Source organism: Cucurbita moschata, unplaced genomic scaffold (assembly GCF_002738365.1).
Source record: "Cucurbita moschata cultivar Rifu unplaced genomic scaffold, Cmos_1.0 Cmo_Scf00002, whole genome shotgun sequence".
NCBI lineage: Eukaryota > Viridiplantae > Streptophyta > Magnoliopsida > Cucurbitales > Cucurbitaceae > Cucurbita > Cucurbita moschata.
In genome coordinates this window covers 3429734-3445674 of record NW_019268518.1, presented here as the reverse complement: position 1 = coordinate 3445674, position 15941 = coordinate 3429734, and the positions used below count along the sequence as shown (strand labels likewise).

Here is a 15941-nt window from a genome sequence, read left to right as displayed (position 1 = left end):
GTTTAGGCTCATAGCTTCTCTGTTAAGCACTCGAGGCTATTGACATGATTAAGTTTCATGTCTCTATGTGTTGTTAGGGTTAGGCTATACGAGCGAGTTACCCATTTAAAAAAAAAATGGCTAATTGAATTTGCTTGTTCTTGTCCTATTTACGTATGTATATCTACTCATACTGAATATTTTTAATACTCATCCTTTTTCAAAAGCCTATAACACGGGTAGAGAGATAATTATTGAGTTACTTCATAATTGTAATATTTTTATTTCAATCTTTTGGTTCGAACATATTTATCTCAGCACAACTCCTAGTTTATTAGGAACGAGAGAGCCGATGAACATAACGAACTTTTTGAATAGAAGTTTTAACATTGATTTGATATGTTTTACATGCATGTCATTTATTGGTACCTCGAACACGTTTTACTTTTTTTAAAGCATGCTTTTCGCCTTGAAACCTCAAAAGTCTTGTTCTTAAGTAGTACTATGACCAATACGTGTGTGGAAAGTTAGTTATCTATCATCTACTTGAATTACACAGTTTATATTTCTAATATATTGTTGTTAGTTCTGATTTTACTGAGTTTATGATTAACCCGGCTGTCACGAGTTATCTTACCTGAAATATAAATAAAAACATGAAATATTTTTATATTATGCTTGAAAATAACTAACAATTAAAAATGGTCTCGACAAATGCACTTTCACCTTTAGTCCGATCTATATTATAGTCAAATTTTTGCTCAACCACGTAGCTAATTTAAGATGTGTTTAAAAAATTTAATCATCGGTTAGAACTAGAATGGGTTGAACTGAACTACTAAATTTATTATTAATTTTAAAATATATATTTTTCTTTAGGATACCATCATAATTTTATTTAATTTATAATTATTTATTTTCTATCCACCCTTAAAAATCATATTTAATTATTTAGAATATAAAATTTCGAAATATATATTAAAATGGAACTGCCAATCACAAATTACTCATTATTAAAAATAAAAATTTAAATAAAGGAACAGAATAATGAATATAACGAAAATGAACCTAATTTAAAAAATTTATAATTAATGAGTACATTATTTAATAAAATTCAACCAAAATAAAAATAAAAAATGATACATTTTTAAAAGATCACAAATTTTGAAATTTTGCATATTTCTAAAAACTAAAATAAAACCAAAGATATTTTAGGAAACAGGAAACTAAAAAAAAAAAGAAAAAGAAAAAGAAAAAGAAAAAAAAGAAAAAAAAAAGGAAAAAATGTGATTATTTAACATAATCCGTACTTTCTGACAAGGACCACTGGAGGATGGTGGCACATGCCTGCTGTCAAATCAAAGGGAGAATGAACGGTGAGGATTAAAAGGTACGGATAGATGAAGGGCTTAGATTGCTTCGTTGTAAATTAGTATCTCCTGGACTCCATTTCTCTCTTTATTTTTTTTTGGTTTTAGATTTTCTCTTTTTCTCACTCTTCTTGACATTACAGTAAACACAGACTCTGCTTTGCCTTGACCGTGCTTTCTCTCTCCTCTCCCTTTCTTTCTCTCTCATCTTTCAGTTTTTGGAACAAGCTTAGCTCCAATGAAGAACCCACTTCTTCTCTTTTACTCTTTCTCTCTGTGTATTTGTACTCACTGACATTCTCAGTCAGTCCCGATTCAGCTACTACCGCCTTACTCTACACTTGTTTGTCAGTGGGTGACCTTTTTTTTGTGCTAATTTTTCACTTATTTCTCAGTTTCCCCACTTGATCGTTTTTCTGTCGTGGGGATCTTGTATGGATTGCCTTTTTATGGGTCGATTGATCGAGGTTTGAATTTGTTTGCTTCGAGTTTTATTGGGGATTTTTTGGGGGGGGGGGGTTTTCTGCTTAAACCCTTAACGATTCTGTGTTTTGGAGAGCGATGGATATTGGGTTGGTTTGATTTGGGGCCGGGGAGATGGGAGAGCGTGGTGGGGTTGTGAGCGATTGCGTTGGGTTTAGGCAGCGGAAGAATCTTCTTAATGTTATCGATTGAGAGGTATGAGTTTCCGGCAGGGTTCTTGTCCTGTCCATTAGGGTTTTACTATTCTTTTTTGTTTTTGATTTTTTTGTGTTTTGAGACCTTTTTTAGTGATTGGGTAAAGCTTGATATGAAGCTTTCAACATCAGGGTTTGGTCAGCAGGATCACGAAGGTATGATATGATTTTCCCTGTTTTCTTTCAATTTGGGACGCTTCAAATCCTGTTTTTGAGTTATTATTATGTGCTTCTTGTTTTTCTCTCCCCTTTATTAAATGCTATGGTTCCCTCATCTCCCGCCATTAATTTTGATCACTGCTGTGCTGAGCTTTAATTATGGCGTTGTAATAATGATGATGATTATAGGAGGGGAAAAGAAATGCTTGAATTCAGAGCTATGGCATGCATGCGCGGGGCCCCTTGTGTCCCTCCCAACTTCTGGGACTCGGGTTGTCTACTTCCCTCAGGGGCACAGCGAACAGGTTCCATGTTTTTTTTTTTTTGTTCTTTTTTCCTTTTTCTTTTTAGTTCGAAAATGAAAATTTCCATTATTGCGGCTCCCCATTTGATATGCAACTTAGTGCAGTAGTTTAGTTAGTTGTCATTGGATAAGCTTGTGGAGGAAATGAAATTTGAAAGGACTTTTCTGTTGATTTCTTGTGTGTTTGTAGGTTGCTGCCACAACCAACAAAGAAGTTGATGGGCATATCCCGAATTACCCGAACCTGCCTCCCCAGTTGATATGTCAACTTCACAACGTTACGATGCATGTGGGTTCTCTATATTTCATGTAATTTGAGTGTATTTAGCCTTTTCCTTTCACAATTAATGTTTTTAATGCGTAAATCTTCCATTAATGTAACGGCTCAAGCCCACCGCTAGCAGATATTGACCTCTTTGGACTTCCCCTCAAGATTTTTAAAACGCGTTTGGTTAGGGAGAGGTTTCCATTCGTTCTTCTATCCAACTGACGTGGGATCTCACAATTAATCACTCATTAACCATTAATGATGAAATTAGATTAATCTAAGGTGCGAGAACTCTAAAACAGGATTTGTTTGTATGTGTGACATTTCAGGCAGATGTGGAAACGGATGAAGTATACGCTCAAATGACATTACAGCCGCTGACTGCAGTAAAATATCTTTACAACTGTATTTCTCTTTCAGTTCTTGCTTCATTTGTTAATTCCTTTGCTCAAATTCTTCATACATACAGCAAGAGCAAAAGGATACATTTCTACCTATGGAATTGGGGATTCCAAGTAGACAGCCAACAAATTACTTTTGCAAGACGTTGACTGCAAGTGATACGAGCACTCATGGAGGATTCTCTGTACCTCGTCGTGCGGCTGAGAAAGTTTTTCCTCCACTGGTACGTACATATATTCTGTTATATGATTCTGTTGGATATGATGGATGACTTTTCCCATCTTTCTTTGGTATGGCCCTGCAGGACTTCTCACAGCAGCCACCGGCACAAGAGCTGATTGCACGGGATCTTCATGATGTTGAATGGAAGTTTAGGCATATTTTTCGAGGCAAGTCCCCTTATGTTCTGTCCATTTGTGGAAATAAGTGCCAAAGTTTCTCTGTTGAAGGTTTTTAAGTTATCTTCTACCTTTTCTTTGATCTTAGTTCAACCAATTTATTTGTAGTGTGCACTAAGCATTCAGTTTTAGTTGGCATTTGAAATGAAGCTGTCAAGGAACTTATTAATCTATCATTTTTGCTTTTTCTTCGAAGTAATCGTGATATCAAGTTCTTCAAACGTAAGACACTTTGTTTTGCAAATAAAATTCACTTCCAAGAGAGGTTGGTTCGTATTAGAGTATAAACATTGAATTACATAACGGGTAGAAACATACGAAGGACCCCCTGGCCCTGAAAATGCTCTCACCAACTCTTTCAACGTGAAGCCTCCATTCGCCATTTCATATCTTTGGTTTTTGAGTTCAAGCGTAACATTATTAGTTAGGAGGTTATGTATGTATGCTCACCTTCTGTTTTTGTCAACCAGTATTCTGGTTAGTTTCTTTTGTCTGAGTCTATTACTTCGAGTTTTATTTGGTGCATCTTTAGCGTCATGGAGATTAGGAGTTGTGTTCGTAATATTTATTTCTGTAATTGGTCTGAACAAAGATTTTTTTTTTTTTTTTTTTTTGTTGAATATATGAAAAACAAGGAAGTGATACCTTTGTCGTCCACCTTCTTCAATGGTTTGAGTGCTATTTGGCAGAAATTTTGCAATATCCAATGTATTCACACTTCTTTAAATAGGACAGAGGTGCTTCTGGTACATTTCGTTTAATATAGATCCTTCCATGGTTGGTGCTTTAATTGTGTGGTTTGGCCTCCTTCCGGTGGTAGGAAGATGTTACGAGTTCCTATCAGTCTGGACAAAAAAGTTGCCTTGTCTTATGGGAAAGGTTAAGGGATTTTCTAAAGAAATGAGGAAAGCTGGAACAGCCCAAGCACCGTTATCGTCCTCTTTAAGCTTTCTTTCTAGACTTTCCCTGAAGGTTTTAAAACGCGTCTGTTAGGGAGAGGTTTCCACACCCTTATAAGGAATGCTTCGTTCTCCTTTCCAACCGATGTGGGATCTCACAATCCATCCCCCTTGGGGGGCCAGCGTCTTCGCTAGCACACTGCCTGGTGCATAGCTCTGATACCATTTGTAACAACCCAAGTCCACCTCTAGAAACTGTTGTCCTCTTTGGGCTTCTCTTGTAGGTTTTAAAACGCGTCTATTAGGGAGAGATTTCCACACCCTTATAAGGAATGATTCGTTCCTCTCTCCAACCAATGTGGAATCTCACAAAAGCATACAAGAATTTTGAAAGGACTTTTGCTAGATCATCTTTTTGGGTAATAAAAGCTTAAGAAGTGATGAATTTGAATTTTAATGAAATTTTTGTGGTTTTCGGGCTGTTTGTTCATAAGTCTTGGTAGGAAATTCAAAAAGCTCTAGAAGACTGTTCTCTCTCTAGGATTTTAATCAATCCATTCATGACTGATAAGGCTTTGTTGAAATTTGTTGAATAATTCCTTAAAAAAAATTTGAAGGTAAATGAGGGCTTTTTGGAGAATTATATTTGAAGTTGAAAATTGATGTTATGACGAGCATTTTCATCTGGAGTTCATTGAAGGTTATGAAGAATGGATTTCTTTAAAAAAATTACCTTTGTCATACTGGAAAAGAAGCACTTTTGAAGCCATTGGAGAGCCCTTTGGAGGCCTTGTTAACGTTTCTTCCCAAACCGTTAATTTACTAGATTGTTCAAAAGCTCGTATCGATTTTGAGTAAAATATTTGTGGTTTTATCCCAAAAACAATCGAGATAAAAGATAGACGGGGAAAGATGTTCTCATATTCTGATTGCTTGCCTTTTGTAAAGGTTGCTTGGGGTTTCTTATATTGCACTATCATTTCTCATGGAAAGTCTGTTTTTCAACTTAAAAATCGATTCGGGAACTGTAAACTACATCAGCAGCTGACATGGCTTATTATCTTTGTTGTCACAGGACAGCCAAAACGACATCTTCTTACAACTGGTTGGAGTGTGTTTGTTAGTGCCAAAAGATTGGTTGCTGGGGATTCTGTACTTTTTATATGGTAACTACTCCATTTTCCGCCTTGCGTTTTCATTCTATGTGTCCTATTTCAGAGTTCATAATTTGAACACCCTGAATCACTTATCTAGGAACGAAAAAAATCAGCTTCTTTTGGGTATACGCCGTGCCACAAGACCACAAACTGTGATGCCCTCCTCTGTTTTATCAAGTGATAGCATGCACATTGGACTCCTTGCGGCTGCTGCTCATGCTGCCGCAACCAATAGCTGTTTCACAGTTTTCTACAACCCCAGGTTTTGAAATATTCTTTTATTTTACTACTGTTATAGCTTTTTTATAATTTAATTTTTGACCCTTCTTAAAACGTTTTCTTCTGTAAAAAATGATTACAGGGCTAGCCCATCAGAGTTTGTCATCCCTCTGACAAAATATGTTAAAGCTGTATTTCATACCCGTGTTTCAGTAGGGATGCGTTTTCGGATGCTTTTTGAGACTGAAGAGTCGAGCGTTCGAAGGTATGATAAGTTTAAATAGTTTATTATAATCCGTTTGATTTAAGAACATTCTTGTATACTTCCCTCTTCAGCACTTCCATGTTGAAATTCAAACTCGATTTAGTGGTTCTCTTCAAGTTCTAACGAGTGATAATGCTAAAAATTACTTCTCTCACAATGTTAGTTCTTATTTAAGTGAACATTGAATCCCTATCAAGCCTTAATCTTCCAGATGCATATTCCGTGTATCTTTAGGTTGGTGTATCGACACCTTAATTCTTAAAAAATTGCATGCCCTCCTCGGTTTGCAAGGAGGTACCGTATCGTATCGTACTTCGTCTCAAACAACCTTCATTTTCTCTTACAACCAATATATTTAGTTGTACTTGCTTTGTTCGCTGTCGACCCACTAAACTAGATCCAAAGTCTTTAAAATATATGTTCCAAGGTTATTCTCATGTTCAAAAAGGGTATCAGTGTTATAGTTCTAGTCTCGATCGATATTTTTTCTCTCTTGATGCCACTTCTTTGAAGATTCTTCTTTATTTTCTCCACCTTTGAGTAAGAGTCTCGTCGAGCATAAAAAAGAAGATTTTATTATTTACGTTACTCTCTTCTTGTGAGAGCCTTCTAATGATCCACCTCCCACCTCAATCTGTACCCGTTTTTACGCTCCTACCTATCACTCAGATTTATCCTAGACAACCAGCTCCTTTAATTATATGACCTATGCCAGACACTTTTTCGATCTTCCTATTGCTCTTTGTAAAGGTAAACATCAGTACACTTATCCTATTTCCTCTTTTGTTTGATATAACCTTTTGCCCTCTTCTTCCTGTTCTTTCGTTAGGTCTCTGTAGTCTATATTTGTTCTAAGACTGTTCATGAGGTTTTGTTTCATCTTGGTTGCCTTGTTGGAGGAGATGACTACCTTAGATTACAACTATACCTTGTGACTTAGTTTATCTTCCAATAGAAAAGAAGCGTATTGTTGGCGCAATCAAAGTCGATGCAGGTGGATCTGTAGCCTGGTTGAAAGCTCCTTTTAGTGTTAAAGGCTGCACACGAACTTATGGAGTTGACTATTCTGATACTTTTTCTCTGGCTACTAAATTGGCTTTTGTTAGGTTATTCGTTTAATTTGCATCTATTCATCACTGACCCTTGCATGAGCTTGATATTAAAAATGACTTTTTTCATGGTGACCTTCTAGAAGAGATGTATATGGAGCAACCTCTAGGTTTGTTGCTCGAAAGGACAGGTATGTCGTCTTCGTAAATCCTTATTTTGATTAAAGCATTGGCCACAAGAATGGTTTGGAAATTCAGTGATGAAAAACTTTGGAATGAGGAAAAGCAAGATCATTTTGTGGTGTCATCCGGCTGGTTCGTCCATCATAACTAAGTTTCACTCTGATCTGTTGCCGATTTGCAAAAGAATTCTCGGACTTCTAGTAGCCGTAATTTTGGATAAACCTTCACGATTTCCAGGATTCGCAAGGTTCTGAGATCCAGCCCATTGACAGCTGCTCTTAACCCACCTGCTTCCAAACAATTTCCCCATTTAAGGCCCATTCCAATCACGTGCTTCAATCCCACTTAGCCCACTTGGACAAAAGCGTTAGTCCAGACAAAACGATCGAGCTTTAATCATAATCCTAGACTAAGAATCACTTGGGCCACTTGGATAGCAACTTTCTTTGCTTTGATCCTCGAGATTCTGTGCTAAGACTCACTAGTTTCTTCTTTGCTACTCTATCATGTCGGAAGAATCAAAATTCTCATCGCCAATAGAGGAAGTTCCCACGGTTCAAATGAAAGGTGATCTGCAACCGATTTGATTGTTATACCGAATCAACGGGAAAAAAATCCTCAAATGCTCTAAAAAATGTGTGCTTACCTTAAGTGAAGGGGAAAACTTCGACACCTCATTGGAACAAAATCAGGGAAGCCAGATCCTAGGTTTATTACATGGGATGAGGAAGATTCCATGATAATGTCATGGCTCTGGAGTTCTATGGAGCCATCCATTAGTGATACATCTATGTTTTTACATAGTGCACTAGCCATATGGGACTTCATGCACTGCACTTATTCAAGGCTCGAGATGTTGCTCAAATTTATGAAATTAAATCAAGATAATGACTTATAATGACCGAAGCCATGAAGCAAGAGAGAATAACTGTCACGAAATATATCGATGTCTTTCAACATTGTGGCAGGAACACGATTATTATTAGGTAATTGAGATGAATTGCACTGCAATGGCGTAGTTTTGAAGAAATTTATTGAGTGCACCATAGATTCTCGAGGTATCCAAAATCAGTTTTTCGAAGGTTCTTGAAGTTGGAAATATTATTGTAGGTCAATTGTGTACCAAACTATAGAAGAGAATGCTTTTCCCTCTGTTTTAGGAACCAAAGGATTAACATGAACTATGGTTGACTTTTCGCATCAATCCAAGAAGCCAGCTTCTCCTCGGTGTAGAAAGATGAGAATTGGATTGTGACATGTATAAGAATTGGTGTTTTTTTTCCAAGGGTTTAGCTTGGTAATTCTGGAAACTTGTTGGATATGATGGTGGAAAAGGTTCAAAGATGACTTTCATCTTGCTAGAAAGGCTACTACACCTCTACAAGAGGTAAAGTTTGGCTTGAGTGGTATTCTTTTACGGCCCACGCCCACTATTAGTAGATATTGTCTGCTTTGGCTCGTTACGTATTGTCGTTAGCCTCACAGTTTTGAAACGCGTCTACTAGAGAGAGGTTTCCACACTCTTATAAGGAATGCTTAGTTTCCCTCTCCAACCGATGTGAGATCTCACAATCCACCCCCTTGGAGGCCCAACGTCTTCGATGACACACTGTCCAGTGTCTAGGTATGATACTATTTGTAACAGCCCAAGCCCAGTGCTAACAAATATTGTCCTCTTTGAGCTTTCCCTTCTGGGCTTCCCTTCAAGGTTTTAAAACGTGCCCACATTTTTATTAGTAATGCTTCGTTCCCTTCTCCGACCAACGTGGGATCTCACATATTCCTTTTTCTTTTCTTTTCTCTTTTTTCCATAATTTTAGGTTTCGGGAAGGTGAGATCTAAGAAGATCAGGAGGAACTTTTTGTGGGGAGGGGGGTCAAGGATGGGGAAGGGGTCACATTTAGTGAATTGAAGTGATTTCTGTGATAGAAATTGTATAGATATTTGAAACTTGAACTATACAAATATTTCTCTTTTGTCCCAATGCCCTTTTTTAACAAGAAGAAATGCTTTCATGCAAAGAAATGAACATTAAAAAAGCGAGCTAACAACAGAAAAAACCCAAAAATTCAATTACTAGAATGAATCCTAGTCGAAAAGAAAGACGAGTTAATCTAACGGACTCCCAAAGCTCTTCACTCATCCTCTTGAACCTTCATAAGATTCTTTATTCCTCAAGTCAAAGCTTTCTATAAACCTTTCCCTTTGTCACTTAAAGGAGGATTTTCTCCTCAATCATGGAACAACACTCTCTGCTTGAATAACACTCTCTGTTACGAGTTATATCCACCTCAATGGTTTTGAAAAGTATCTACGATGGTGAAAGCGAGCAAATAATCCTACAAAAGATGGTCATAACTCACCATTGTGACCGCAACATGAAAGATGAAATCTTGAGAAATGTTCCTTTGTGTTCAATCCCTCATGCACTACTTGCCTGGCAAATAGTTTCACTTTTGTAAGATTTTTTAACCTTCCAAAGAGAGGAGATCGTAGAAGCTCCTTGGGTGGGAGAAGGGATGCTAGAGAGATGGAAAAATGAGCTACAGGGAGACTCAGGGGTTTGGGAACCCAAAACCTAGAATCCCTTCTTCCATGATGGAACATCTGATCAAAAAAGATAGTAACGAGATCAACAATTGTAATTGCCCCTTCGTCAGTGAGAGGATGACGAAACCCCGAGGATAGTGACCAGGAGTTATCAAAAGAGGGCAAAATAGAGGCCCCCGAATGCAACCTCTTATCAGGAAAATGATAAATATAAAGATAAAAGAAACAATGCACACGGGTCTCTCCCCCAACTAAGTAACCTTCCAAACTAATTATTAGGAAAAGGTAAAAACAGAAAAGGTTAAAAAAGTCGGCTGTTCAAATGGGGTTGGATGCACGTATTTCTATTTCACTCCCTCATACCGCTCTGGGTTACGTTTGGTAGATTGCTGCACTTAGCTTTTCTACCTCCTCCTCCTGAAACTAAGGGAACTGACTTCCTATATCTGCCCATCCTTCTTTCTTTATCCCCACCCCTTGTATCTCATGGCATCTAACAACTTTTACCCACTTTTTTTGTAGACTTATACAAGGCCAACACTCCAGATAGCACATCACTGACTGCCTGTGTTACAATCAGTTAACTTGTTCCTAGTTCTCAGTTCCCTCTCTGTTTTCTCACATCTAATGTACGTGAACTTCACTTATTGCTTGCCGAAAATATTACTGAAAAAGAGAAGGAACGGATGTGAACAGTGGTTTCAGACCTGGGGTAGGGTGCATATCTTGCTTTTTGTACAAGCTTCCGTCTTCAGTGACCATTGGTTTTAGATGTTATTTTTCTCATTTTATTTTTAATGAAGCTGAATGGCTAATCAATAACGAACTGACAGTGTATGATGAGTGCATTATACTTTATGGCTAGATTCCTTTGAATTTCTGTCAAGTAGTGCAAATGTTATGGCATTGATATTATTTTTATTGTTTAACTAGAAAAATAGTGTGCTGGTTGCATGCATCACTTTCTGGACAGTTTTTTCTATAGAAAATTAAGTATTCGTAGTTACATATGCAAAAAGAAAAAAGGAAAAAACTTATAAAAAGCACCCAAATTTGAGGTCACCACCAAGGAAATAATTGTCCCGATGTACATGGCGGGAGGTTTGAACAATATGAGGCGTTCTTTGCAAATTGCAATCCTTGGTTGAGGTGTTTTTCCCCTACTTGTATATGCCATTTTTTATGTGCAGTTCTTTTTCCTACCAAAACGGGAAACGAAAGGTCTAGACCAGAAAGGTACTGCTAAATACCCTTTCTTTTCATGTTTTGCCTCAGCTTGGGCCCTCTCATTTGTTTATGTTGGGTTTCCAAAGCTTTTTTTGTTTGATAAGAAAGCTTGGGAAGTTGTCAACCTTCTTTTCTGGGGGAGTTTCATTGTACTCGGGCGAGGTGATATGTTCATGTTGGAGTCCTAGTCTGATTGTTGGCTTTTCGTTTAGATCCTTTTTTCTTACCTAGTCAATCGCTCTCCTTCGAGTGATTTTGACTTCACTTCATCGTGGAAGATGAAAATTCACAAAAAGGTTATGTTTTTTGCTTGGCAGATCCTCCACGAAATAGTAACACCTTAGATAGGGTGGAGAAATGTGAACTTAGTGGGGCCTTGGTGTTCCATTCATTGTTGGGGGCTGCTTAAGTTGCGATGTAGATTACGCTGTTTGGAATTTGTTATCTGAAAGTCCGGTCTCGATTTGGCTAGCTAGAGGGGTTGCAGAAAGACGATCAAGGATTTCCTTCTAAATTCCCCCTTTTGCTCGAAACAAAAGTTTTCGTGGCAAGTTAGAGTATCATCTCGTGGGAGCTTTGGGAGGAGAGAAATAATTAGAGGGCTTGAGAGATCATCGAGTGATGTTCGGTCCCTTATTAGATTTTATGTTTCTCTTTGAGCTTTTTTCTAAAGAAAATTTTCTCTTTTGGCTTTAGTGACTATGTAGAGATATAATCTGTGACTATGTAGAGATATAGCAAAAGTATTAGACAAAGACTTAATATGAAATATAGATTGTTACTTTTATTGCATTCTTCGACAGTGTCGAGGTTCAAATTCTACCTTTTATTTCGGGCATATGCATGTTTCTGCATGCTAATATGTGGATAGTTGAATTGTCAGGTACATGGGTACTATAACTGGAATAAGTGATCTCGATCCTGTTCGTTGGTCGAATTCTCATTGGCGTTCTGTCAAGGTGTTTCAGCTTTATTTCTACAACAGTTCCACAAAAACACTTGCTCCATTTGCTATCACATTATCTTTCTCTCTACTTAATGTAGTACGATATGCTAAGATTTTCGCCTCAAGTAGGAATGACTATTTTCTCTACTGTACGGCTGATTTAGTAACTCGTGTTCTTTTCGGTCGCTCAAAATTAGAGTACAATCCTCATCTTTTGGTTGTTTAAATATGAGTTAAACTCTCTTACAGTAGTTTCAGTACAGAAAAGGTCTATGGTTATACGAACAGTGGTCTGAAAACCCAACTCCAACGGTGTTATATGCTTTAATGCACTTCAAATATATTTAAAGTTTAGTAGTATTTTTTGGTATACGGAAAAGATTGTCGGTTTGACATTCGTCGTTTAGGGTGCTCAAATGATTTTGTTCTAAAACTTCAGCAGTTCAGTGTCAGCTTTTCTACTATGAAGGTTTTGTGAATTATTAATTTGTTATTCCGTAAACCATAACATTAGATAGCAATGGAGAGAATTTGTTCCTTTCAGTACCTTGACCATTGGCCTTTATTTGTGTTACTATGTCCTTTTGCAGGTCGGGTGGGATGAGTCAACAGCTGGGGAGAGGCAGCCAAGGGTATCGTTGTGGGAAATTGAGCCGTTAACTACATTTCCGATGTACCCTTCCCTTTTTCCGCTTCGATTGAAACGTCCATGGCATCCTGGAGTCTCGTCTGTTCATGGTATTCGTTTTGTATTTTGGATTTTGATGCTTTGTAATGCATGTTCTTGAGATGGAAAATTTAAGTGGATAAAAATATTTACTTTAGGTATCAAATGAATTGATTTTGGATTACTGGTTGGAGTCTGTGCAGAAGTGTGAGGATAAAGAAGGGGAGTTAACATGATTGGGACCGCACGTTCCTTTTGGATTACGTTTGCTGGCAGCTTTTTAAAAAATTCCCGAGCCCAAGCTTACTACTAGCAGATATTTTCCTCTTTGGGCTTTTCCTTTCGGGCTTCCCTTCAAGGTTTTTAAAACGTGCATCTGCTAAGGAGAGGTTTCTACACCCTCATAATGAATGCTTTGTTCTCCTCCCCAACCGATGTGGGATCTCACAATCTCACTCCCCCGAGGCCCCGCGTCCTGGCTAGCACAAATTCCCTTCTTCAATCGATGTGGGACCCCCCAATCCATCCCCTTCAGGGCCCAGCGCCTTACTAGCACACTGCCTCGTGTCCACCCCCTTTGGGGCTCAGCCTCCTCACTGGTATATTGCCTGGTGTCTAGCTCTAATACCACTTGTAACTGTCTAAGTATATTGCTAGCAGATATTGTCCTCTTTGAGATTTCACTTTTGGACTTCCCTTAAGGTTTTTAAAATGTGTCTGCTAGGGAGAGGTTTCCACACCCTACCGTGTCTAGCTCTGATGCCATCTGTAACAGCCCAAGCCCACCGCTAGCAGATATTGTTCTCTTTGAGTTTCCCTTTCGGACTTCCCTTAAGGTTTTTAAAATGTGTCTACTAGGGAGAGGTTTCCACACCCTTATAAAAAATGTTTTGTTCTCCTCCCAACCGAGGTGGGAACTCACATTGATGCTATTACCTGTGCTTCTTTCTGGTTCCAGATTTCAAAATGTATCTCTATTTTGTTATTGGATTCTTGTTTTTGATGGATTATTTCTTCCATATCAGCATATCGATATTTTGTTAATGCATTCCTCGTGCTCCTGTGTATCTTCTATCATTCCATTTTTTTATGGCTTGTTGTAGGAAATTTTGGCACCCTGTTTTGTCATTTACCAGGGATTGCTTATGCTCACGGGTCACGACGTTTTGTAATGGTCTATTTCCTTACAGATAACAGAGATGATGCATCGAATGGCTTAATGTGGCTACGGGGAGGAGTCGGGGAACAAGCTCTACACTCGTTGAATTTGCAATCCGCGGGTTCACTGCCCTGGTTGCAGCAGAGACTTGATTCTTCCATGTTTGGAAATGATCATAACCAACAGTATCAAGCCATGTTGGCTGCTGGAATGCCGAACCTTGGAGGTGTCGATATGCTGAGACAGCAAATTATGCATCTTCAACAGCCGTTCCAGTACGCTCAACAGGCAGGCCTCCATAATTCTCTGTTGCAGCTGCAACAACAGCAATTGGTTCAACAATCTATGCCTCAGAACATCCTGCAAGCACCAACCCAAGTTATGGCAGAAAACCTACCCCAACATATTCTTCAGCAAACGCTACAAAATCAACCCGAGGATCTGCCGAACCAGCAACAGCATACGTATCACGATACCGTTCAGGTTCAAAGCAATCAATTTCATCAGGGCGGGCATTCAAATGTGCCATCGCCCACGTTTCCCAGATCAAACCTTATGGATTCGAATTCAAATTACCCAGAATCCATTTCCTCTAGAAGAAACATAATTGCTTCATCATGTGCTGAAGGGACTGGAAATCTTTCCAATATTTATAGAAGCGGGCAATCGATCTTAACCGAGCAGTTACCTCAACAATCTCCTGTTTCTAAGAACGCTCACTCACCGGTTGACGCTCACCCAAACTCGATGTCCTTTCCATTTTCTGGTAGAGACTCGATTTTGGAGCTGGGAAATTGTAATTCAGATTCTCCAAGTCCTACACTTTTTGGTGTTAATATTGATTCATCTGGGCTTCTGCTTCCCTCTAATGTGCCCACTTATGCTTCTCCATCAATTGCTCCTGATTCAACCTCAATGCCACTGGGAGATTCTGGATTTCAGAACTCTTTGTACAATTGTGTTCAAGGCTCTTCCGAGTTATTGCACAACTCGGGGCAAGTTGATCCGTCGAATCCAACTCAGACATTTGTGAAGGTTTGAACTGGGCAAATGCACGTGGTGAATTCTGTTATCTTAGTTGTGTGCTGGCTTATAAATCCTTTTCTTGCAGGTTTACAAAACCGGGTCCATTGGACGTTCGCTAGACATCTCCCGGTTCAGTAGCTATCAGGAGCTGCGAGAGGAGCTGGCTCAGATGTTTGGCATAGAGGGACAGTTGGAAGACCCTCGTAGATCAGGCTGGCAGCTTGTATTTGTCGACAGGGAGAACGATGCACTTCTCCTTGGAGACGACCCTTGGGAGTAAGTACTCGGACGCCTTTCCTTTTAAATAGCCTGAGCTCAACAGTATATTCACTCCATGCATCCCCTTTATAGACTTATGCTTAGAATGGAAATGGTACCATCGTTCCGAATTGTTTTCGTTTAATACTGAAAAGCAAAAGCTCGTCGTTTCGTGTCCTAAATTTCTTCAAAACTTCTCTTTAACAGTAACCGAACTGCACATGGTTTTCTCAACTGGTATCGACTTCTGAGACGAAGAATTTCGTATCCTGTCCAAAATTCCTGTCTGCTAATTCTGCATGTACTGTTCTTATATGTTGCAGGGCGTTTGTCAATAATGTTTGGTATATCAAGATACTTTCTCCTCAAGACGTTCAGGAACTAAGGGAACAGGTAATCGAGTCCTTCAACCCTATCGATGGTCAGCGACTAACCAGTGGTGGCAACGAAGCCGAAAATGTTTCGGGGCTACCGTCTGTTGGTTCGTTGGAATACTGAGCTATTAGGGGAACTGTACGAGCGTTTGGAAGACGTTTACTTTGGAACTTGGAATCAAACTAGATATGCAGTTGAATGAATGCCTTCAAATTAGATCAGTGTGTGTAAACTCTTTGTATTCATAATTCCTTTGCTTATAAATACTCTCAAACAACTATCATTTTCAAAGACCGGTTAAAATACACGCACGTCGTTTACTTGGATAAGAAATATTACACGTTGAACGTCTCGAGCTGTTCATTTTGATCATCTTGCTCCATTTGTTCCTTTAGTTATGTTGT

The 15941-nt window shown here is 38.6% G+C and overlaps 1 protein-coding gene across 1 annotated transcript; it reads left to right on the top strand.

The window, feature by feature from the left end:
- The first annotated feature begins 1473 nt into the window (after positions 1 to 1473).
- LOC111458805 (auxin response factor 8-like) lies at positions 1474 to 15909 on the top strand. Its single transcript, XM_023101628.1, has 15 exons — positions 1474 to 2027; positions 2121 to 2182; positions 2375 to 2490; positions 2680 to 2778; positions 3087 to 3143; positions 3227 to 3382; positions 3464 to 3548; positions 5532 to 5622; positions 5711 to 5875; positions 5975 to 6097; positions 11990 to 12065; positions 12643 to 12790; positions 13910 to 14913; positions 14990 to 15180; positions 15486 to 15909. Exons 1-15 carry the CDS (start codon positions 2011 to 2013, stop codon positions 15658 to 15660), a joined length of 2565 nt encoding a protein of 854 aa, XP_022957396.1. The 5' UTR covers positions 1474 to 2010; the 3' UTR covers positions 15661 to 15909.
- Positions 15910 to 15941: the final 32 nt, after the last annotated feature.